This window comes from Mus caroli, chromosome 15, assembly GCF_900094665.2.
Source record: "Mus caroli chromosome 15, CAROLI_EIJ_v1.1, whole genome shotgun sequence".
NCBI classification, from domain to species: Eukaryota; Metazoa; Chordata; class Mammalia; order Rodentia; family Muridae; genus Mus; species Mus caroli.
The window spans coordinates 95390442-95414782 of NC_034584.1; the positions used below are offsets into that span (position 1 = coordinate 95390442).

The window sequence follows — 24341 nt, forward strand, 5'->3', positions numbered from 1 at the left end:
CCCTCATGTGCTTTGTAGTTTCAGAGGAAGAAGCCTGGGTTCAGAGCCTGGATCCCTTGCCTTGCCACCTATACATCAGCGGACTGGAATGTAAAACTGTCCTGGGCCTTGGGAATTCTTGTCTAATTGGGCCGTTTCATGATGCCCTCTTAGCTTTGGGTCTGAGAGTGAAGGGTGTAATTAGAGGTCAGGTGATGGTTGGGAGGCAGATGGAGAAGAGTGGGCTGGGTGTTAGGAGGTGGAGATGGGAGTAATAGGGCCCAGAAAGCGGTGTGAGGAATAGTGGTAATGCTTCGGGGAGGATGGTAGTGGGCTGAGTCACGTGGATACCACAGAGCCACCACCCTCCTCCCTCTGTCTCCAGGATGGATGCGGGTCTCAGGAACCCCAGGCTCAGGGCAGAGGGCAGCATCCTTCACTGCACCTGTGAGACCATCTGTTCCCAGAGTTCACAGTTCTGAGCTTCCCCCTGGGTATGAGACACAACACACTCAGTGAACAACGTCATGGGTGCTCAGTGACATTTTATTGCAGCAGTTTTAGGAAATAGGCATGCATGAGAGGAGCGGACAGCTTGGGAGGTTTGGCTGCTACTCCAACGCTGTTAACTTTCTGTTCACGCGGCACAGCGGACGACGGACCAACTGCCTTTGGGAAGTACTTTGTTCTTGAACTCGTAGCAGGTATTTGAGGACTCACAACCCTTCAGACTAAACCACTGTGAAGACCAGGTTCCAAAAACCTCCGTGCAATTCCTTCCTATAACCTCACACTCCCTCTGTGTAACCAGGAGTGTCCCTGTGTCCCTGGAGCAAGAGTAAGCAGCAAAGATCTGCCTTTCTCTGACTGGCTCTGCCTTGAGGGATTAGAGAGCCTTCTTTTAGCCAGGACAAGGGATGCATGGTCCTCACAGCTCAGAGTCACTCAGGAGTTGGGAATCAAAGAAAGGTGACTTTGGGCCACCAATGTCAAGTTTAAAGTTCCCGTGAAGGACTGAGAGCCTCTTGTGGTTGCAGGGTCCAAACAGATTGTGAAGGACTTTCTGCACTTCCCTAACTGCTTAAGGGGAAAGGTGTAGCCTAGGGCAGTTGAGTCTGTGTGGGTAGGGGAGGACTTTGAGATCAAGAATGGGTGGGGTATCTCTGTGGAGACCTGCCTGGAGGCAGAAGGATGATAACCTTAAAACTCACAAGCCACTTGGTATCCGTGACTCTTGCTAGGGACTGCGGGCATGGGCTAAGCATCAGGCCTTAGTGCTGGGGAGATGGGGGCCGGGGACAGTGCCAAGGCGGGTGGTACTTTAGCTCCGGTAACTCTTCTTGGTGGATGATGTCTTGGAGACAATTCTCATGCTTGAACTGCTGCCGCTCACACTGCGACCGCTGGTGGAGCTAAAACCTCCGCTGCCTCCGCCCCCGTAGCAGAGGCCACTCCCACTGTAGCCGCCTCCGCTGTAGCCTCCGCCACTCACACACAGGCCACCACCTCCACTGTAGCCTGTGCCCCCGGAGGAAGAGACCACAGCTGAAAGAAGAAGGAACGACTGTCATTGGCAGCTGTCAGACATCCCTCCCTCGCTCCTCTCCAGGCACAGTGAGAGGAGTCCTGCCTGCACAGTGCTTGGCTCCAGGCAGCTCTCTCCCCAAGGAACCTGGGAAGACAGACAGCTGCCTCCTGAAGCAGCAGGTGGAAGGGTGAACCTGACTTCAGGTCTCCTCACTGCCTGCCTGAGTATCAACATCCATATGGGACTCTGTGACTTTTAAAGCTTTCACAGCTGTAGTGTACTGGTCCCTCAATATCATTATGTCAGGGACCCCCTGTTTACAGACGAAGAGATGGAGGTGCAAAGAGATCAAGCAGCACGCACAAGGTCACCTCTGCCTGAGTCCAGGTCTTAGGCTCCTGGGGTGTATTGTCCCTTTCTCTATTGGGGCTCTACATGAGAAGTAACATAAGGGCTCAAATTTGCATGGGGAGTTGGACTCCAATATCAGGACAGATCCAATGTCCACCTAGATTTCCCTGACAACTATTAGAATCTCCTCAGCTTCATTACTCAATGTTAGTATCTGCCCTACTACTTCAGCAATCATGAGCTCAGTTCTGTAGAGGACCGTGTCCTAGCCTGTCAAATACTTGAAGCAGTAGCCAGCCCTCCCTCTGGGAGTCTGTTCCTCCTGTGAGGCTTCTTCTGATTCTTTCTCTAGTGGGCCACAGACTCTGGCTTCCCTGGTATCCTCTGATCCAGCCAAGGCCCAGGGGCTCTCATCTCCAGGACCAGGACCCAGTGCCACCATACCACCTAAGACAGCAAGAGATCACCCCTTCCGGTCTCCTCCTGGATGCTCAGGCCATGTTGAGATGTCTGTTTTACTTGCTCAGCTAATTTGCTTCAGTTCTATGTAAGTGGCTATGTAGGTGGGACAGGTCTGTAAGTGGCTCCATATTTCTGCCAGAATAGCTGAGTGCTGGGGACCTTGGCTGCATGGGGAGTCCTGTCTTGTGCAGGCTCCTCTGAGGCTAGGCTGGTCATGTGACCACATCACAGTCTCTCAGGGATAAGAGGTCCCCTGCAATGTCTAAGGACACTTTCCCAGAATAAGAAACAGACCCTGGACTCCTTCCCTAGAGACAGGGAATGCTCAATGCTCTGGACACTATTGGGGGAAGGAAACCAAGGAAAGGAGAGGGGCTTAATGACATATTGTTAATGACCCTAGTTGCTCACTTTCAAATCTCAGGGATGCTAGGGACTCCCATTTGCCTCTCCTCCCCCTCCACTCTTCCGTCTTCCCGAGACATTTACTCACAGATGTTCACGGCACCAACACCTTCTCCAGTGAGCCTGCAGGAGATGGAAAGAGAAGGCATGTCACTGCGGAGGGCCTAGAGAGCACTGGGTCCCTCGCATACAATGTCATCTGTGTTGAGCACACGCTGTGGGCCAAGCCCCGTGTTTAACAAGCTTGACATTTATCTCATGAGCACTAGAAGCTAACAAAAATACAGAAGGGGCAACCTAGAGAAGGGATCAAGTCAAGATAGAGAAAGAAACAGACACTGAGACCTCATGTGGCCTCTGGAGCATACTGTTCCGCTCTGGTAGCATTGGTCTGGGCCATGATGGGGACCCACCTGCACTCCTCGCCCTCCAGCAGCTTGCGGTAGGTGGCGATCTCTATGTCCAGTGCCAGCTTGACGTTCATGAGCTCCTGGTACTCGCGCAGCTGACGGGCCATGTCCTGCTTGGCCTTCTGCAGGGCGTCCTCCAGCTCGGCCAGCTTGTTCTTGGCGTCTTTGAGAGCCAGCTCCCCGCGTTGCTCGGCATCGGCAATGGAAGCCTGGAGTGTGGCACACTGCTCACAGGAGAAAGGAGAAGTCTGTGATACTGTTCGTGGATCCCATGTGGGTTAGATTAACTGCCCCAGAATATGTTAATGCAATGGAGGTCAGAGTATTACACCTGAAGATAAGATTGTTATCAGTCCCCAAGGATAACATAGAGTTATCTGGATGAGAAAATGGATTTCTGTGTTCTATCTCTGGGCAGTGGGTAAGTACATAAACCAAGACAAGAGTGACCATGTGGCCATGGTCAGAGGAAAGGCCTGTCCCAGTGTGCATCCCTAGTCCTGAGAGGCCCTCATTTGAGAGATTTCCATCGGCATTGACTGAGTTCAGCCCATGTCCTGGATAGCTTTATGCCAACTCGACACAAGGTAGAGTTATCAGAAAGGAAGGAACCTCAATGCCTCCATAAGATTGGCTGTAGGGGATTTTTTTAATTAGTGACTGATGGGGGGGGGCAACCCATTATGGGTGGTGCCATCCCTGGCCTGGTAGTCCTGGGTTCTATAAGAAAGAATGCTGAGCAAGCAGTAAGCAGCATTCTCCATCATCAGATCTTGCTCCAGGTTCCTGCCCTGCTTGGGTTTCTGTCTTTGACGATGAACTTTGCTATGGAAGCCAATTTCCCCCAAGTTGCTTTGGTCACTGTGCTTCGTCACGGCAATGGTATCCATAACTAAGGTAGCCCAGACCCACGCCTTCCCCAATGCAGAGGCATGGATGGGATGGCCTTTGAGATATCGGTCCTACCTGCTTCTTCAGGTTGTCAATCTCAGAACGCAGCCTCTGCATGGCCCGGTTCAGCTCAGAGATCTCCATCTTAGTAGTACGGAGGTCGTCCCCACGTTGGCCAGCAGACCGCTGCAGCTCCTCATACTGGGAGGAAGAAGGGACTTTGTGTGAGGAATGTGTGCAGCCACCAGGGATAGCCAGGTCCAACGAGTGAGGGCTGTGGCTCCCCTGAACCATCTAGACTTTCATGCACTGATTGGAGGGTCCTAGATTGTTTCACCCTGTCCACTGAATCTGTTGACACCATGTCTTGCTCTGGACTTGTTCTCCATATGCACACACTTCAGCCAACAGCAGACACTTGTGGCTCTTTCCCCTGTTCCTGTTCCTGGCCTCTCTTCCCTCTCTTCTGCTCCATGCATCTGGCCCTCCCAGACCAGCATCATGCACGTGGGGATGCTTTATGATAGGGAATCTTCCTCCACATACATTTGTCATGACACCAGAGCAATACTGTCTCCATGACTCCTAGCTCAGAGTATCTACTCCAACTTGGGAAATCTCATTCTGTGATCTATATATAAAGTCTTTGTGCCCAGAGCCTTGGTTCCAGCTGGCTCCAGCTCTTTTTTGCTCTGTCCTCTTCTTGAAGGCATTAGGCCTTGGTCTTGACCTCACCCCTTCCTGTTGGCATGGTGGCTGCAGCTGACCACTTATGCCCGTTTCTTTAATGTAAAGCTTTGGAGGTATACATTACATGTCATCTGTCCTGGAAGGAGACCTGGCATTTTTGCCTATATCTGACTATTCCCCTTGCTCCTGGTGGTTTTGGCTCTTAGTAATGCTCAGAACATATGTAAGCTCTAAGTTAAACTCAGCTACTTGGGTCCTCATTAGGCTGAGACACTGGAGAGGGAAGGCTCTTAATCTTTTTAGCCTCTGAAATCTCTAGTCCCTATGCCTGGGTAATTTGATGGATCTTGGCACCTCACCTTGGTCTGGTACCAGGATTCAGCCTCTGCCCGGCTGCGATTGGCAATGTCCTCGTATTGGGCCTTGACTTCAGCAATGATGCTGTCCAGGTTCAGGCTGCGGTTGTTGTCCATGGACAGGACCACAGAGGTCTCAGAGATTTGAGCCTGAAGTTGAGCCAGCTCCTGTGATTGAGCCCAAAAGGAACAGATGAGACAGGGCATCCACGCACGTGCATATGTGTATGCACATGTGTGCAGTTTTTTGTGCATGTATGCAGATATGTGTATGAGTGCGCACATGTGCTTTGGAGATCGTGATCCCCTGGGGCAGGCTCTGGCATAGAGGATCTTGCATGGTGGAATGCAGCTTCCTGTTGTCTAGGAAGCCCACGGACTGTCAGTACTGTGTTATCTCACTCTCTGAGGAAGCCTAGCCCTTCATACTCAATTGAGACCACACCTTGGGCAAGAAGCCTGAGTCAGAAGGGACCAGGCACTGCTCAGTCCCATCCTTCCCTCCGACTGCCCTGTGCTATGTTCTTTAGGGATGGGGCATGAAGACGAGCTAGAGAACAAGAGAAGGGGCACCAGAGAAAAGTCCAAAAAGCAGGGTCTTGATTATGTCTGTGGTCTCCCTGCATCCACAGAAGAGAACCCTGGTGCTCCATAAAAACATGTCTTTAGGAGAAGCAAGCGATTGTCATAACTGGTTAGAAAGCACCAGAGGGTTGGGTGACTTCTGCTGGTTGATATAATTGCACCAATTTATTGTGCTCTAAGAAGAACAGCAGCAGGGTGAGACTGGGCAGGGCTGAGCTGGGCTAAGTGACCCACAGCGCTCAGACAGTTCCGTAGGAATCCTTTGAATTTGGTGACATGCAGATATTCTGTCTGCTCAACAGAACACACTTATTCTAATTATTCTGGTTGGCCAAGATTGAGTTTTCTACCCTTGGAAACTTCTTGTTACCCCCAGAAACCTCATTCCCCCTCCCTCAAAGATCTGCTCCATGAATTGCAATCCACAGATGGTTTGGGGGGAGGGGCAGAGAGGAGGGCAGAAAGAGATGACAGCTTGTGTGTGCCTCCCCCAGTGCTCCCAGCCTCCAGCCCTCCAGACAGGGTACCCGGGGTCTCACCGCTTCAAAGAAAGCTCTCAGGAAGTTGATCTCATCCATCAGGGCTTCCACCTTGGCCTCTAGTTCCACCTTGTTCATGTAGGCAGCATCCACATCCTAGGCACAAAGCATGAGGTCATTCTGGGTCCTATGTCCCTCCCCCCCCCCGGGTTGCCTAGCAGCCTCTGGAAATTACCTCTGAAGCTAGTGGAACAACTTCAGCTCCCCAGGGAGCACATTGTCTTCCCTGAATGCTATCAAGTGGGACTGGAGAGATGGGAGGTCCACCATAGTATGACCTTCAGGAGTGCCTGTCTGCTGCTCATCAGCGAGGACCATATGCAAGGGTCTCCTATGTCACCTTCTAAGGTGAAGATGCTCCATCCTGGGTCAGAGGCTCCCATTGCCTATGAGCTCTTCCAGCCTCTCCCCAAAGACTGCATGGCCTCTCTCCTCACACCTCTGTCCATCCCATTTCCCTTCACTTCTCCTCTGAGCTGCTGCTCCATTCTTTCTTGAGTATAATCCTTGGAGGATTTTCCCCACTTCCCTCTGCCATTCTCAAAGCAGGACAGCCAGAACTCTAGACTTCCACTGCTCAGTCCTCCTATGGCTCTGCCTAAAGATTGGTTTTGTATTCTGGATTCTGGGCTGAGGACCAGGTCCAGTTGGCTTCCCTCATGCTACATTGCCCATGCAAGGAGAGGGGCTAGTGCCACGACTCACATAGCTTGGACATAGGAGTCCTGGATCCTGACCTGCTTCTAACTACCTCTGTACAAAAACCTGAACCTCCCCAGACCCCAGTGTCCTCATGTTTAAAGTCAGACATGCCTCCAGGAAAACCATAGGCTTCAGTGAAAGTCCTGCCTCCCCCAGGAACCCGACTCCAGTGAGACTGTCCTTGCGCTTACTTTTTTGAGTACCACAAACTCATTCTCTGCCGCTGTGCGTCTGTGGATTTCCTCTTCGTACCTGTGGAAAGGGCCAAGAAGGATGCGTGTTGGGAGGAGGGCTTGAGAGTGTGGTTGGACTCATTCTATCTGGTCCAGTTCTTGAAGTCCTCCTGCATACAATCCTACATATTCTTTAGCTCAGGGGTATGGCAGATGGGCAGACTTGGAGAACATTCTGTGGTGGTGTGGTCCCCTCATACATATGTGGCCTGGAATCCCAAATCAAACACCCCTACTTCTGCTAAAAGAAAACTCAAACTGAAAGTGGCAAAATAGTATCATGCCTCTACCTGTGATGTACGTTCATACAGCCTGGATCTCCAAAGAAGCCCGTCCCTTCTCTGATCCCTCCTCCTCCTCCTCCTCCTCCTCCTCCTCTTCCTTTTCTTTCTTCTCCTTCTTGACTGGCAGCCCCTGGCCTCTAGCCTGGCTTCTGCCTCCCTGCTATGTACCCCCATATTTCAACCACACTGAACTCTGTCATGAAGGTAGAGTCTTCAAGCCAATAGGATCGCCCACCCTAGATTTCTCATCTTCAATTTGGCTGTACCGCCTCTGGCACCCACGGCATGCTACAGTACTCTCTGTACACAGTCCTTTCAGAAGGGGGCTTCCTTTCCATTGCAGCCCATCCAGACTGCCTCAGAGTCAGGGCATCCCATACTCCCTGCAGAAGCCAGATGGATTTTGTGGAGTTATTGTGTCTGGGAAACTACATGTGGTCCTGGGACAATCTTTTTCTTCTCTATTCCTCCAGCCTCCTGGGTAGGTCTGGGGTGAAGATATAAACCCTATAAATGAACACTTAGTTGAATAAATGGAGGGGTGGAGTCTCTGGCTTTAATTCTTCACTTGTGATTTGCCCTTGGGTAACTTGGGTAAGTGAGCGGACGTCTCAGAGCCTGCATTTTCTGTCTGCCAAGGTTGTTACATCTGGACAAGCCTTGGGGCTCATTTGTACATTTCCTTGTTAACTCCATCCCTCCCTTTCTCAAACCCCAACCTCTTATACCTCTTATCAAGTATGTGTCCCATTTCCATCAGATGGGTCAGATGTAGAGAACTGCTGAATTCAGTGGAACTGGATAGCACCATTTCCTCTCCTTTTGCCTGACCGCCCCTAGCTCCATGGCTCTGGGCCACATAGATGGAGGACCCACTCACTTGTTCTTGAAGTCCTCCACCACGTCCTGCATGCTCTTCAGCTCCGTCTCCAGCCTGCCCCGCTCCCCTCCCAGGCACTCCAGCTGGCGCCTCAGGTTGGTGATGTAGGCTTCGAACATGGGCTCTAGATTGGCCCTGGTTGTTTTGTGTTCTTGGAGGAGGCTCCATTTGGTCTCTAAGACTTTGTTCTGCTGCTCCAAGAACCGCACCTGTCCTCGCCAAAGGTAAGAGATGGTGAAGGCTTTCCTCCTGCAGCCCCTCACAGGCTCTGTGATGTAGGACACCCAATAAATAGTAAGGGACCTTGCATGACCCCCAAACTCAGGTGGTGGCTTCTACCTTCTCCCCTGAGCTGCAAGGAGCCTGAGACGTGGAGAGTAAAGTCAATGTTGGTACAGTGGGCTTGGGAAGCAAATGACAGGTCCAGAGGGGCTAGAAGGTATCTGAATATACCAATCATGTTGACATGAGGCAACTTATGAAACACACACACACACACACACACACACACACACACACACACACACACACTAGCTAACTAAGCCCAAACTGATTCCTATGATATGGGTGGGAGGGTTATGGCAGAAAATTCTATCTGTTTATTTCCTTTCTGGGAGGATTTTTCAGGATCTGGAACTCAGAATCAGTTGTCTGTCATTCTAGAAATGTTAGTATAGGAGGTCATTCTGGAATTGCACTGAGGAGCCTGGGCACAATCACTAGTCACGTGGCCCTGAGCAATCAGCTCCCTGGAGTTGCTTCTGAGTCCCTTGTGGTCTTGAGCTATTATTTGGTTTCTGGACCTAGCTCCAGCTGATCCCGGTTCTGAGAACTGTGCATAGCTTTTCCTCAACCTGAAGTCCTTCCACTGGGAGGGACTGGAATGTCACTTAGCTTCCAAGAATGAGGGAACACATGCCTTCAGAGACAGCAGTGTCCCCACAGGGGCTTAACAAATGTTAAAGACCACTTTCCCTAGCCACTCCCACCATGGAAGAGAGAGTGCCCTGGCTTCAAGTCCTACCCAATCCATCCACCACTTTCCTTTCCCATCTGAATAAACCAGGAAAAGGCAGGTCCAGGATCTCCCCTTCTCAGCCAGGTTCCTGAAAGTCATGCCCTTGTTGGAATAACCCAGGCAATGACACAGGTCACTGGATCGACAAGGTGACAACGTTTAAAAACTGGTGCCCGAGCAGTGTCTTTCACTGGGTCTATCCACCCAATGAGGAGGCTTTTGTAGTTCAACAGAGCCACAAAGGGATCTGACAGTCCATCTGTTCCACCCTACTGGGGCTTGAGAAGAGGGGTGGCTTTCCTCTCAGTAGTCTAAACTGCAGCCTGAGCTGGACACCTCTCAGCTCCACACTCTTCTTCATCCCCGGGATGTAGCCCGAGGGGTTCAGGGCTGCGATGGAGCTCTTTCCCAGCAGAGGCAGGAGACAGTGCACAATGGCATCAGGTCCCACAGGCCTCTCTCCCTGTATGTTTAGGACCCTTAGGAGCCCAAGTCACAGAGCCATTGGAATGGAGGCTGCAGTCACACACTTCATCTCACCATGCACACGGTATCCTACACCTAGGCTACTCCCAGGTACACCAACAGGGAAATACCTCTGCCTTGGGAAAAAGAAAGAGACCCAACGCACTTCTGTGCAATAAAGCCTTTGTTTCCTTATTGCCTTCCCTCCAATATGTCTAGCTGAGCTCACGATCACTGACCACCAGAGTAGCAGTGTCTTTGTTGTGGGTCTAAGTAGGCACTTTTTGGCTACCCCATCAGCAGACTGCCTAGGCTCTGGGTGCATGCATCCTAGGAAGCCAAAGGTGACCTCAGGAAATCCCAGAAAGTAAAGATTCCAAAAGGCAGCTGCTTCAGCAGTGGGGACCCTGCTTGCCTCTCACCTTATCTATGAAGGAGGCGAACTTATTGTTGAGGGTCTTGATCTGTTCCTTCTCCTCCTTTCGAACCCGCTGGAGAGATGGATCGATCTCCAGGTGGAGGGGTGTCAGGAGACTCTGGTTGACAGTGACTTCATGGATGCCTCCAGCTCCAGGGGCCATCCCACCTCCATATCCATACCCTCCATAGGCTCCCCCAACTCTGTATCCTATGCCGCTGACACCCAGACCACAGGCAGCACCCCCAAAGCTGGCTCGGGTGGAGCGGTAGCCCCCACCGATGGAGATCCTCTTGTTACCCCCAAAGCTGTGTAGGCTTCTTGTCCCAAAACCACCCCCTATGCCACCTCCAAAACTCTTCCCGCTCTGGGACACAGAGACAGAGCTGAAACCGGGCCGACATCCAGGAAGGAGGCTAGCCGAGGAGGCACTGAAGTTCCGTGTGCCCCCAGACTTGATGGTCACCAAGGATCGCTGGGTCATGGTGGAAGTCGTTGTCAAAGGTCAGTGGAGCAAAAGAATGGCAAGAGTGGAGAGCTTTCGAAGTCTAGCTTGCCCGGGCTCACCTCGAGTTTTAATCCCTTTCAAGAACTGGGCTTGGCCAGAGTAGATCAAAGACCACTGTGTTGTGTTCACCCCAATGGCATGTCTGGCCACAACCCATCTTCCTGCCTGCTAATCACGGTGGGGAACACCCTACCCCGGGCAGGACCAGGCCTGGGAAGTCCAGCCTGAGGCACACCTGGGTCCAGAGCTCCCCACTTGCCCAGGTTCTCAGTCACAAACTCTGGACTGTCCCTGTTCCCCAAGCTTCCATCCACAGCTAACGCCCAGACCCAAACATCTGACTGTGCCCATCCCATCTTGGTCACTTACATATGTATTTTAAAAATCCATTCACTTGAGAGTTGAGTCTGTGCCACATCATGAGGTAGGTCTACCACAAACATTACATTTTATTTTGTAACTTTATGAAAATGGATGGCAGATCATTGCCAACATTTTTTTTTTTTGAGCAGTATCATGGGAGACAAACTCCAACAGTTTACCTTCCAATGTTGGATGTTTTTGTCCTTGGTTTCTACCTGCAACCATTGTCACGCAGGTCATATGGCCAGGGAATCCTGGAGACAACACTAGAACCCAGTGGCTGATTGGGCTGTGTGCCCAGAATCCTGTGCTTCACATAGCAGGGGAAAGTGATGTCTCTGGTCCTTCCTAAGAAGTAGTCTGAGGCCCCCCCCCCCATTCCCACCCTCTTCTTTCCTCCCTGGTCTTAGCTAGTGAATTTGGCAATTATTTGCACAGTTTTTCCTGTCTACTCTGAGATTGTTACCCTCAACCATTCTATACTTTGGTCTCTTATTTCACATCCTTCCCTTCTGACTCCTATGATAGAACTTCTCTCCTTTCTGAGCGTGGGTGGTTTTCTGGTTGGCAGCTCCTATCAGTAATCCTATGTGACAAGCCCACCCTGACCAAACACCTCCATCCCATTCATTGGTTAGTCCCATCATCCCCCTAGGTCCTGAGGGGAGGGGTCCAGGAGACTATAAACTGAGGAATGAGGAGCTTCCTGGTGTCTCCCTGTCTTGCAATTATGGGCTCATTTGCTCCTTGGCCTCGGGGCTGACTTTTAACTCCTCTCCTGCTCTGTTATTTCTCTGCTCAGGTCTACAAGTTTGAAGCTGTCAGGGAACAATCAGCTCCTTTGCTGGCCAGTGCCTTGACCACCCATCTTACGTCAGTGCTGTCCCAGGAACACAGGCTGATTTGGGGAGGGTATAGCCTCACCCTGCATGACATACAGAGCAGGAGGCTGGGCAGGGCTCTGCCCAGGGGTTGGGACTTCCCAAACAAGCATTCCAAAGAGTAGGAGCCGCTAGAGGAGGAAGACTATTGGTCTGCTGCCCTCCCCATGCTCCCCCCTTCTCTATCCCCCCTCCAGCTCCTCTGGAAGGGGCAAGAGCTGCTGTGCCTTGAGTACTGCTTGTATGGAATAACACTGGCTGAGGCTGCCCGAGAGTCAGAGTTGCTCCAGGCTCATCAGCACTGCACACAGAGGACTGAGCCAAACACATGACACATGCATTTAATAGGCACATTCCAGGTGGAAACAGAGGAGCTTTGACTCTAGCTGGTAGTTTATAAGCAGCCAGAGAAGGACAAGACAGCCTGGCATTGAGGATGGCCTGGGAGACACGGACTCCTCCACTGCTGCATCTGGAGGAAAGGGGCAGGTGGTACTGAAGGGGCATCTGTAGATATCTGGGGGTGTTTGCAGATGCCCTGCCCTGGCAGGTCCATTTATTGTGAACTTTGGAGGGGCATGAGCTTTGGGTCTGTGTGTCTAACACAAAGAAGTACCAGGAGCAGCCTAGGGCTGTCAGGAGGCTGCCATAGGCCAGGGAATGGGTTTAGCCAGGATGCCAGGATCCCTGGCAGCTGGGAAGGGTGCTATTGTGAAGAGGATATGAGAGACGAGCCCCAGGCATCCAGTTATAAGTGTAAAGAGGCATCGGAGCAGTGGCAAGGGAGACTGCCTGCTGGCCACCTCAGTGCTTGTAACTCTTTCTGGATGATGTGCTGGAGACAAACTTGATGCTGGAGCCACTGCCCACTGGGCCCCGGCTGCTGTTGGTGGTAAAGCCAGAGCCTCCCAGACCTGTGCCCAGGCTGTGCCCACCACTGGTCGTGAAGGAGTAGCCACTGTTCCCACCAAGACCCAGGCTTCCACCTCCAATGTTGGCACCACCACCATAGCCACTGGAAACCGTAGAAGTGACCACAGCTGTGAGGAAGAGGAGACAGGATCAGAATTGCAGGCAGAAGAGAAGGAAGGTGCCTGTGTCCTGGAGCTTCTATGGTCACAGACAGATGCTGGCCGTCCTAATTCCTGCTTGTGCTGTGAGATCCTGCCTCCACCTCTGCTGGACTGTGGTGCCTCCCCTCTTCTGCCCACTGCCTCTCTTCTAGAACCTATTGGAGACACTTCCCGCTCTGCTATATAAGGCCACTGCTGCTCTGTCTGAGCCTGTCTGCCTCTTCAGATTTGACTCTGGAGTCTCCTTCCTTCTGGATGCTTACAGGAATACACATGTCCTTCCCCTGCAGTCCCTGTGGCGTGGCACTGTCAACCCAGGTAGTGGCTACTGGAAAGGCCTATCACCTCCTGGCAGCAATACTCTGCAGTAGCAAACTCTCACCCGATTGTTCAGAGCTGGCAGGGCCATCTCACTAGCTATGACTTGTGTCTAGTGTAAGCGTTCTCTCCAGAGCGTCTAGGCAAAGACAGGAGCTTTGGTGCACCCTGGCCCTGTCAAATGCTCACCTCCAAACTCTTGAACCTAGACTTGCAACCCCAAGGAATCTTGTAAGACCATCTCAGGAACTGCCCCAACCTGTACAGTGGTTGACCCTGTCACTCCACAGGGAAGAACCTCGAGCCTAAAGACTCTCATCTAATCTGGGAGCTAGAGGTAGGAAGGTGTTTGGAATTTGAAGCCAGCCTGGGTCCCACGAAATCTGTCTTAAATCCCCCCCCCAAATCTCTCTAGTTCTGCACCTATGGTCACTCAGGTGCTGTGGGTTTAACTCAGTGGGAAACAAACAAAATACTAAGACATGACTGGGAGCAGAGCTTGTTTGTATGAGGCAGAGGGTAAGACAGGGTGGGCATTGGGAGCATAGTCATAATACATGAGAGGCTCTAGGTTCAACTCCCAACACTACAGTAAGTAAATACATAAATTAAACAAGCCCCTCTAACCCACTATGACTTCTCCTCCAACAAACAGAGGCCCCCCCAAACTGTCTCAAAATGAACTCTGCCTGTGGACTTCTCTCAGTTGCCTTGTATCCACCCTTCTCCTGACCACGTGAGCCCCAGGCCACAGGGGTCATACTCACAGATGTTCACTGGGGAAACTCCCTCTCCACTCAGCCTGGTTGGGAAGAGAGGAGGGAAGGTTACTATCCAGGTTGTCACTTGGCAGGCATTTGCCATGATGAATTTGTGATTGTCTTAAGTGCACTGAAAACCCCCTTATTATTATTTCTTTTATTGCAAGAAGTCATGCAGGTTTAAAACTCTGAAAATACTTGAGATACTAAAAAATAGTAAGGGTCTCATAAATGGAGCCTGCGGTTTGGAGCCGTGATGCCTGTAACTTTAGAAGCAGAGTTTGGGTTTGAACCAGGCCCCCACCCGAGGAAGCGAAAACCAATCGCAGACTAGAGTTCATTAGAATGGCAGTACATTCTTTGTAACCATATTTCTCTCTCAACAAGGGATTCTTGTCAGACACCAAGGCTCTTATAGGTGTGGAGAGGTGTCCAAATCATGAAAATAACAGTAGTTACAACCAGTCTATTATTGTCTTAGCAACTGGCCTTCATCCCTAAGTGCTCACGTGGAGCTAACACCGACATTACTGAGCACCTGTTACAGTCATTCCTTCTCTCAGCAATCCTGTTAGGTAGAAATTATCATCTCAGTTTACAGCGGGAAAGTGAAGATCAGAGACTACAGGGTTTGAAACAAGATTTATCTACCCTCAAAGCCCATTCCTTTAGCCACTAAATTGGATGCCAGCAAGATTTGTATGTTTTTTAACTTTAGCGAAACATTTTTAGGGGTGTAGAGACAACCACGTGGTTAAGAGTACTTGTTCCTACAGAAGATCCAGGTTCCCACAACCCACAGGATGGCTTACAACCATTTGTAACACCAGCTTTCGGGGGATCCAATGCCCTCTCTGACTTCCACAGGTTCCAAGAAAAGCACTCACACATATAAAAATAAATAAATAGGACTTTAAATTTTATGTGTATGTCTATGTGTAGGTATGTGCTTACTAGTGTAGTTGACAGAAGAGACCAGAAAAGGGTGTTGGATCCCCTGCAGTTGGAATTACAGGCTATTATTAGCCCCCCCCCATTGTGAGTGCCAAAACCCAAACTTTGGTCCTCTGTTAGAGCAGAACATGTTCTTAACCATCCAGCTACCTCACCAGCTCCAAGAACAAAACGACAAGAAAACCTAAATAAAACCCGCAAACACTTGTTACATACCATGAGTGGTTGCAAGTGTTTCATGACATTGCCTTATTTTAACCCTTTAAACAATATACAACATCAGAATTATCACTACCTCCATTTGACAGATAGGAACACTGAGATGCGGGATGGCTAAGTAACTCGTCCTTAGTGACACAGCTGCCAAATGGAAGATTACCAAAATCCTACGAGCTTTGGGGTGTCCCAGAATCTAGTCCCTTTATTCTTCTCCTGAAGAAATTAAGGGCTGTAGGGAAAACAACTTTTCATAATGAGTAGGGACCTATAAGCCCAAATGTAGGACAGTTTCTTTCAGTCCAGAGCCTTTTACTCCACTTTTTCAGGTCTACCATGCAACCAGCACTTTCCTTTAACGGGGTGTGACTGCTTAGACATGCTCAGCCCTTATGCTTCTACGGGGCGCACCTGGAATGATGTAGCAGTCTGGAAAGAGATTTGCACCTTCTCAATGCCACAGCTCAGGCTGCTGAGGTAAGTTCTGTCTGCTGTAAGAACAGACTACTGTCACCTCTCCCCTCACCTGCACTCCTCGCCTTCAAGCAGCTTCCTGTAGGTGGCGATCTCCACATCCAAGGCCAGCTTGACGTTCATGAGTTCCTGGTACTCTCGCAGCAACCTGGCCATGTCCTGCTTTGCTTTCTGTAGGGCATCTTCAAGCTCCATCAGCTTGGCCCGGGCATCCTTGAGAGCTAGCTCTCCACGCTGCTCAGCATCAGAGATAGCAGTTTGTAAGCTGGAGCACTGAAGAGAAAGAAGGTGCATGAGTCTGTGGGCAGACCCTGGAGGCATTGTGATCCTTGGATAGGAGTCCCTGGAGGTGGTGGGATAATCCAGAAGAAATGAGCATTCCTGCGCTCACTGTACCTGCTTCTTGACGGCATCGATCTCAGATCTGAGCCTCTGGATCATCCGGTTCATCTCTGAAATCTCTTGTTTGGTGTTGCGGAGGTCATCACCATGCCGGCCTGCTGTCACCTGCAGCTCCTCGTACTGTTGGAACCAGAGCAGATCACCTAGTCAAATGCCTGTGAGCCAAGCAGGTACTCATTCACCAGCCACACTCCCTTTCTTTCACTCTTTCCGGGTTGTTCTTTCTGAGCCCATCTGCTTGTTGGGAGGTATCAAGCTCTAGAAACAGCACACAAGCTTGAGCTGAGCCTGGTTCTCAGATGCTTACACTGTTGCCTGTTACACTGTTGCCTGTTACACTGTTGCCTGTTACACTGTTGCCTGTTACACTGTTGCCTGTTACACTGTTGCCTGTTACACTGTTGCCTCTGTGTATCCAAACATGTAAGCATCCAGTGGCAAACAAACAGGGTCTTCCAGAGTGCCACAAAGGAGTGCAATTTGGGTCTGAAGGTGTGTGGTGTGGTGGTGGTGGTGGTGGTGGTGTGTGTGTGAAAGGAAAGGGACTGAAGGAGAAACATTGAGCTCTCATCTGCAGCGTGGGTGAGAGGTGCCTATATAGTCATCTCAGAGAGAGAACAATCTACACTGTACAAAGGAGCTATGAGAAACTCTGAGGCAGGGGAAATGGCGGTCAGTTGTAGAAGTGAGGAAGTAGCTTGCTTACTGCCACTGTGTGGTGCCGCTTCTTGTATCAGGATCAGCTATGCCCATGGGTTTAGGTAACCCTGTAGACAGTGGTGTTGGGAATCAGAGAGGAAGGGCAGGAGACCATGTGGATGGTGCCGAGGCTACAGGAGGCACTGCGTTGACCTAGTAGAGCCTCTGGTCTTAGAGATACTCATGCTAAATGTACCCAGGGCAAGCTTGTATACAAGGGATTGCCACACCCTGCCTCCTCCAGCCTATTCTGCAGAAAGGCTCCTGTCTGAGTCAAGACCCACTGTTTGGAAAGTGCTGGACAGCTAGGCTTGTTCTGCGGCCAGATTCTCAGGATTAGAAGGAACAAACAACCCCAAACCCAAACTGCAGGGAGATGTCTGTTACCAATGTCACATCCTGCTGGGGCTAAGTGTACCCTAAATCTCTCTCACTGTCAAGGAGCTGCACAGTGGACCCCTGACATCGGAAAACTGCTTCTTTTCTTCCACTTCCTACAGAAGGGACTAACAAAGTACAGAGGGCAGCACAAGTGATGGGGGTCAGAGAGCAGTAGGCAGATGTCCCTCTGATGGGCCTGGGTTTAGCAAGGGGATGGCTCTGGGCCTGCCACACTATTCTAGGACAAACCTGGCCACCCAGGCTTGCAGTGGCATTTCTCTAAGGTCATTGTGCCCTCCTTCTGGTATGAGTGTGTGCATCCTTATCTTGTAGCTGCTTGTCAGCACTAAATCCCTCTTAGTCTCTCACTTTCCTTTACCCTTCTCTGCTGGACCAAAGACATAGATCTTGCTGGAAACCCTGTGGTGTCTTTCTTTTTTTCCCTCCTGGGAATGCCCATCCTCTTTCTGAACTTCTAGACCCCGAATTTTCTGATTGCAGTTTCTGTATTTATAACCAGAAACCTCCATTTGGCAGAGTGGAGGAGCCCAGATTAGAGGAAGAATTCGTAAGCCCTTCAGGGCCGTGATGCAGACTTCTTCATCGTTTTGGAGTTTCACCCAGTTCCATCTATCGTGAGATGTGGATCAGGTACGTCCTTCTGAGCACCGGACACTTCCTGGGCAACACAGTGGTGTGTGCTTAGACTTGTGTTTAAGCTAGATTTCCCTGGTGTCAAACTCCACTTGTGCAGTTTCCGTGAGGGATGTGAAGGAGTGCAGCCTCAGAGTACCCACCCTGAGTGTAGTGTCTCACCTTTGTCTGGTACCAGGACTCAGCCTCTGCCCGGCTTCGGTTGGCAATGTCCTCGTACTGGGCCTTGACCTCGGCAATGATGCTGTCCAGGTCCAGGCTGCGGTTGTTGTCCATGGAGAGGACCACAGAGGTGTCACTCACCTGGTTCTGCATCTGAGACAGCTCCTGCAGGGTTGTCAACTCAGAGTCACCCAGGAAAAAAAGGAAGGGACCTTGCACTTCTGAGGTAACTAACTACTTAGGCTAGGACTCTCTTCTCTGGCATCCCTGGCAGAAGTCTTTCCAGGCGCCCCTCCCCTCCCCCAGTCCTGTTAATCATGGCCCTGGGAGTTCCTAGACGACTCATCAGTGTGGTGGTGGGACCTGTTCTCTCCGGTTCCAGTGATGCTTTCCACTGGTGACACAATCACGACATATGGGTTCCCATGTCTCACAGAGGAGCTCATTGGAATCAGCCGATCCAGCCACCCCACCCCCACAGAGTGACTGCACTGCTTCCTTCCTCTGTCTCTCCACCGCCCCAGGTATCTGCTTTCCAAATGGCAGAGCCCCCTAATGAAGTCTCTTCAGAGGCTAAGCAGCCATCGTGAGTTGAACTATAGCTGAGGAAAAGAGTGAGTGCAGTCTTCATCCCCTCTAGGGCTAGGGCTGTCTTGCCATTTGTATGTTTGAGGAAAGGTCTCAGAGTTGAAACTGTTTGATGAATCAAAGTTCCCAGCATTCCTCTCCAGCACCACCTTTCCCGCAGGCTTCCACGTAGGATGCTTCGGGGAGAGATACCAGCTCAACTCACTAAGTGAATGACACCCTGAAGCATCCTTTCCTTTCTAGGCTCTGGTACCAGGAGCAACAGAAGAAACACTTGCAGATTCTTACTGCCTCATAGATCATCCGGTAGAAGTTGATCTGGTCAGTCAGAGAGTCGACCTTCGCTTCCAGCTCCACCTTGTTCATGTAGGCACTGTCTACGTCCTGAAATGACCCCAGATCCAAACAGTAAGTCGAAGCGAGCGGAGGGCATCAAGCCTGGATTTCCAGAGGAATGGACTAGGTGGTCACTAAAACCAGGGTTTAAGCTTCGTGGGCTAACAGAAACCTGAGCAGAAGTAGGGATATATACTGATATAAGGGTTATCTTCTGAAAGGTTTGAGCTCATTGGATGATCTCATCATTGATGTCATATTTCTGTGGGAGCCTAGGGCCAGACTGCCTCATATTCTGAAATTTAAAGTTTAAACGCAATCTCTTTCTCTCTCCTCTCCTCCTCCAGCCTCCTCTCTGAAGCTCTGTCTCTCTACCTCTCAAGGCCAGCTCTTGAACTCAGGGCTTGGTAAATGCTGCGTTAAGTCCTACCCCTGATCTACACATCCAGCCCTTCTTTCTTTGAGGTATGGTATCACCGTGTAGCCTAGGCTGGCTTCAGGCTCGGCTCTTCCAAGTTCGGGGATTACGGGCTCATACATCAATCTCACTTAAGAGACACGCACGCCCCACTCACCTTTTTCAGGCCCACGAACTCATTCTCGGCAGCCGCACGCTTGTTAATTTCGTCTTCATACCTGCAAGAATGAGGGGAAGGGGGTGTGTGAGGTTGAGCAAGGCTTCCGCTTAATTCTCCCAGGGCTGTAGCAAGAGTTAAACGCTCTTCCGTTCTTGCCAGCTCTTTGGTGACCTGCACATGACTTTGGGTGATTCACTTGACCTCTGTTTCTTCCTCCATAAAAAAGTTAGATAATTCCTTCTGTTTTTTTTTTTTTTTTTTATAAGAAGGTGAGCGTAGACTCACGGGAACAGAATCACGTGCTCAGGCAATTATAACACTGTATAGACACATAATCCTAATCACCAGAAACATACGCTGCTTCAGTAATGGCTGCTGAAATGGCAAAGAAAACTATTTGTTCCGGGACAGTCTTTCAGATGTATTTTGTTTGAAATATTTTCCCACTGGGCCTCAAGGCGACCACTGAGAACTGTGCTCAATGGTCATTTGTGATGAAGTAGAGCTTAAGCTACCTAAAGGACTTGCTAGCTGTAGCCTTTGCACTGTAGCCCAAACAATGAGCAGATGGTGTTCACCTCCACAAGGAAGAACAGAACCCCTCCTTCCTTGCTACCTTCCTTCACTCTGAGCTTATGTCATCTGGGAAATTCAAGCCATCTCAGCCCCTGGACTGAGATAAATCCAGTGGAGATAAACAGCTGAAGGTGAAGCAACTCCATTTACCAGGATTAGCTGCAGTGTTCATTTTGACAGATGCTGCTGCTGGTGCCCACCTCAGAGGTGTAGAAAGATAAGAACAGGCTCCTTGTTAGCCCTGATGCTGAGACGAAGGCACCTTGGTCCCCTCCGTCTCCTGCACTCTGGGCTCCCTGCTCATCCAACATTCCTGGCTGGTGTGGCATTCTCGCCTCTGCATTCTCTGGACCTCAGAGGAAACAGCCCCAGGGTCGGTTGTGTGCAGCCAGGAGCCTGTCTCCCCACTCACCTGACTTTGAAGTCTTCTACAACCTCCTGCATGTTCCTCAGTTCAGCATCCAGTCTGCCTCTTTCAGCTGTGATGCCATCCAGCTGCCGGCGGAGGTCATTGACGTATGCATCGAAGAAAGGCTCCAGGTTCTGTCTGACTGTCCTGGAGCCCTGCTCCTGCAGGAGATTCCACTTGGTCTCCAGGACCTTGTTCTGCTGTTCCAGGAAGCGTACCTACAGGGGAGCAGAGAGAATGAGTCTCACTTGAGAAGCCGGGGAGGCAGAAACAGGCACACCTGCTAACAAAGGAGACAAGCACAAGGGGCTTTTACGCTGTGATCGATCAGCGGCTATGTTATGATAAATCCACCTCCAAATGAGAGAGCCCATGGAAGTACCCTAGAGACTCTAGGATTTTAATGGACTGGACATGGGGACCAACCTAGCAGGAGTCATGGAGTCTGGGTTGAGTTTCTCAATGCTGATACTTTGCGCCAGGGTAGCGGCATAGTTAGAACCTCTCTTTCTGGAGGGGGACTCCCAGAGAGGAGAAGGAAGCATCTCTATAAGGTCCTGTGGGCCAGATGGCCTGACTTGAGAATGTCCATGGATGGCACTGGTTGAGCAAAGTTCTCCTGGGGACCCTCCCCCCCATTGTTGCTATCTCCAGAGATGAGCCACCCCCACCTAGTGACTCCAGGCACTGGGAACTTGGATGGGTGAGCACAGGCCCACCTTGTCAATGAAGGAGGCGAACTTGTTGTTCAGAGTCTTGATCTGCTCCCGTTCTTCTTTCCGCACCCGCTGGATGGTGGGGTCGATTTGCAGGTTGAGGGGAGTCAGGAGGCTCTGGTTGACAGTAACTTCTTGAATGCCTCCAGAGGGACAGACAGGGAAGCCAGGGCCACCAAAGCCCCCTCCAATGCCACCTCCATAAGCAAAGCCACTGCTGCCCCCAAAGCCACTGCTAGCCCTGCCACCAAAGCCACCCCTGAAGCCACTGCCAGTACATCCACCAATGGAGACCCGCCGGGTCCCCCCTAGGTTGTAGAGGCTGCGGCTCCCAAAGCCAGAACCAATACCACTGATCCTGCCCAGTCCCCCACTGTTTCCTGAGGAGCGGGCCACAGACACGGAGCTGAAGCGGGAGCGTCCCGCGGTAGGCGTGGTGGCTGAGGCTGTGCTGAAGCCCCTGCGGCTGCCGGAGTGGAAGGTGATGGTGGATTGCCGGGACATGATGGACAAAGAAGGCAGCACAGGAACTCCGAGGTAGATTCGTGAAGGGGATAGAGAAGCCAGGCGGTTAGGGAGGTGCAGGTCCTTAGACTTTTATGGGCCTCCCCCAAAGGGCGGAGCTTGATTAATGAAGGGGCCCCTGCTGATGGCATCCCCTAGGCATCTGCCAGCCCTGAGCTCACCCTGAGTACCCCGCAGAAAATGGCATTTAAAAAAAAGCCACCAGTTGGTTGGTTTGTTGCCTCCCTCTCCCCCTCCCCCACGTGGAAACTTCTTTCTAGTTGTAACTTGATCAGCAGACCAGTGAGAATAAACTTAATTGCTTTCAGTCATGTCCTAACCATGCATCTTCTAATGGACTCAAAAACACTGCCTCATTTTTGAACCGCTTTCTTAGGCGCAGGACCAACTCCCTCCAGTCCAAACATCTTGTGTCAACACAAGCGGCTGCAACACTGTCTCCTGTTCCTTCCTGTGTTTCTTATGCCGGAGCATTTTCTCAGCAGCTACTCCAGGCTATCAGGCTGGTCCTCCAGGTCGGTGTTCATCTTCCTTAGGCTTCCACACAACATGAATGGCCCTTTAATTTTGTTCCAAATCATTCATGCCTGCTGGGTATCACGTGATTTCCTGGAGCACCTGTGTTGATATGCACACACATGATGCCATGTCTGTGCTCATCTTTGCCTTTGAAGGCCATTTGTCATTCTGTCGTCAATGGACAGGAGTGAGAACAGAAACACTTGGGTTTGGATTCCAACCCCTCCAGTGGCTAGTCCAGTGGTGCACTGGGCAATGGGTCCTTGTACTGATGATACAACTTTTCTGAGGCTCAGTGTGTATCTGCGAAATGAGTTTATGGAGAGTATTCGCATATTAAAAATGCTTTCATAGTGCTTCAGCCATATAAATGCAGAGGATGGATCCACTGTGTCAGTCTTTGGCAGATAAGACAGGTATTCATGAATGACTGGCTACATGTTCATCCTCGAGTGAGTCCTGTGAGGATTTGGAAGAAATGTAACACACATTCTTGATTTTTATCAATAAGGTCAGGGTCCTGTTGGGAAGACAAAACTGAAGCATGCTGGGTAACTTTGAACAAAATGATACACACAGTAACACTATCTTTGAGGCTATCTTCTTCTGGAAGTCTCCCAGACTATCCCGTTCTGAAGACCTGTATCCCCAATTCTTATTTCTCTCACCAAAACATCTCCAAGTGATAGTTACTGGAGAAGCCCTCATTTATTATTATTATTATTATTATTTATTATTATTTTATTATTTTTTTTAGTGTGTGTGTCTGCTGCACACACACAATAGCACATGTGTGGTGACCAAATGGCAATTTTCAAGAGTTCTCTTCTTTGACCAGGGGACCCAGGGATGAAGCTCAGGTCAGGTCATCGGGCTTGCAGAGCAAGTACTTTTTCTCAGAGCCATGTTGTTGACCTCTCATTCACCTTGACTGCCTCACATTCTACACCAGGGCATGGATGTACAGTTTGTTTCCAGTGTTCCTCATCCTCTTTCTTCCCCTCTCCCTGTCCCCGTCTCTGCTGTGAGGGGTGTGGCAGATGGCTCGTCCTCCTGGGTCTTGCTGTCTGCTTGCTTCCTGCCATGATTTGGAAGAGTGGGCGAGTGTACGAGGAAATGATACCAAGGTGTTCGCACTCCATATTTGGATAAGGAAACTAGACTCATAACAGCTCATTTAGAGGCAGACTGATACAGCCTGGTTGTGGGAAACAGTGTGCCAGGTGCCGTGGCCTTTCTGTACAGATATCCTTTGGGAGCCCCACAGTGCCTGGCTGATGTTCTCACCTGCCTGGAATGGCACCTGGGCACTCAGAGGGCTGGTCTCTGTCCTGGGAGCCGGATCTTACCTGGGACTCTGACCAAGGGCTGAGCTTCTCTTGCTGGGGTTGGAGACTCCTTGTTTCTGCAGGGAGCCTGTGAATCACAGCTTTTGTTGACACGGGACAAAGCCAAGCATGGGTTGGTACTTTGTTGCCAGTGTACCTGAGTCTGGCTTAGTTGCTGCATGTTTATCTTTGCCTGTAGAAAAAATAAACAGCTTTGTGTTCTTTGCGTCTCTGTGTGTGACAATCTGTCTCCCAGAGGAAGGGACTGCTGCTTTGTCTCCTGAGCACTTTAGACCCTTCTGCAGAACAAAGGTAGGTGCCCAGCATGGGACCTGCCCACAAGAAGGAATGCAAGGGATGTCTTAGCACATTCCTACTGAGCTGTCTATGGAAAATCAAGGTTGGCATCTACTTGGCCACTCCTTTAGCCACCCCTTTCTCACCTGCTCTCCTGGTGCCCCCTTTTTTGTTACTGTAGACTTACTGTTTCCTACCCACAACCATGTCTTCTCTGGGGTAATTCACTCACTCTTTCTTCTTCGCTCTCTGACTTTCTCATCAGTGTGTTGGCTGCTCAAGCAAGGTGGCCTCACTCACTCACCTTGGGAACTAAACTGAGGCAGGTGAATCTTTTCCTTCATGCCTCACTCCTCTTCTGTGACTTTTCATTGTGACTTTTCTCGAGTTAATGGCGAGCACCTAGGAGAGCCACCATCCCTGACAT

The 24341-nt window shown here is 50.6% G+C and overlaps 2 protein-coding genes across 3 annotated transcripts; both read right to left on the reverse strand.

Moving 5' to 3' along the window:
- Positions 1-508: 508 nt before the first annotated feature.
- LOC110310198 (keratin, type II cytoskeletal cochleal-like) lies at positions 509-10805 on the reverse strand. The gene is made up of 9 exons (XM_021182937.1): positions 10201-10805; positions 8296-8504; positions 7090-7150; positions 6197-6292; positions 5076-5240; positions 4102-4227; positions 3139-3359; positions 2814-2848; positions 509-1524 (listed from the first exon to the last, which is right to left on the reverse strand). Exons 1-9 carry the CDS (start codon positions 10678-10680, stop codon positions 1301-1303), a joined length of 1617 nt encoding a protein of 538 aa, XP_021038596.1. The 5' UTR covers positions 10681-10805; the 3' UTR covers positions 509-1300.
- A 405-nt stretch (positions 10806-11210) lies between these two features.
- On the reverse strand, positions 11211-21808 carry LOC110310203 (keratin, type II cytoskeletal 75). Of its 2 annotated transcripts, none has more exons than XM_021182943.1 (9): positions 21249-21808; positions 20533-20747; positions 19542-19602; positions 18919-19014; positions 18043-18207; positions 16141-16266; positions 15797-16017; positions 14107-14141; positions 11211-12988 (listed from the first exon to the last, which is right to left on the reverse strand). In XM_021182943.1, exons 1-9 carry the CDS (start codon positions 21747-21749, stop codon positions 12753-12755), a joined length of 1656 nt encoding a protein of 551 aa, XP_021038602.1. In that variant the 5' UTR covers positions 21750-21808; the 3' UTR covers positions 11211-12752. The 2 variants fall into 2 exon arrangements, with proteins under 2 accessions (XP_021038602.1, XP_021038601.1); XM_021182942.1 differs by having other exon boundaries at positions 12753-12991; positions 14071-14141; positions 21249-21749.
- Between the last annotated feature and the right edge of the window lie 2533 nt (positions 21809-24341).

Coding starts and splice junctions, on each gene's coding strand:
- LOC110310198 (XM_021182937.1), bottom strand. CDS start 10,680: ATGACCCAGCGATCCTTGGTGACCATCAAGTCTGGGGGCACACGGAAC. Junction 8,505..10,200: donor TCGCCTCCTTCATAGATAAG/GTGAGAGGCAAG, acceptor TGGCGAGGACAG/GTGCGGTTCTTGGAGCAGCA. Junction 2,849..3,138: donor CTGGAGGGCGAGGAGTGCAG/GTGGGTCCCCAT, acceptor CATCTCCTGCAG/GCTCACTGGAGAAGGTGTTG.
- LOC110310203 (XM_021182942.1), bottom strand. CDS start 21,749: ATGTCCCGGCAATCCACCATCACCTTCCACTCCGGCAGCCGCAGGGGC. Junction 20,748..21,248: donor TCGCCTCCTTCATTGACAAG/GTGGGCCTGTGC, acceptor GCTCCCCTGTAG/GTACGCTTCCTGGAACAGCA. Junction 14,142..15,796: donor CTTGAAGGCGAGGAGTGCAG/GTGAGGGGAGAG, acceptor CTTCCCAACCAG/GCTGAGTGGAGAGGGAGTTT.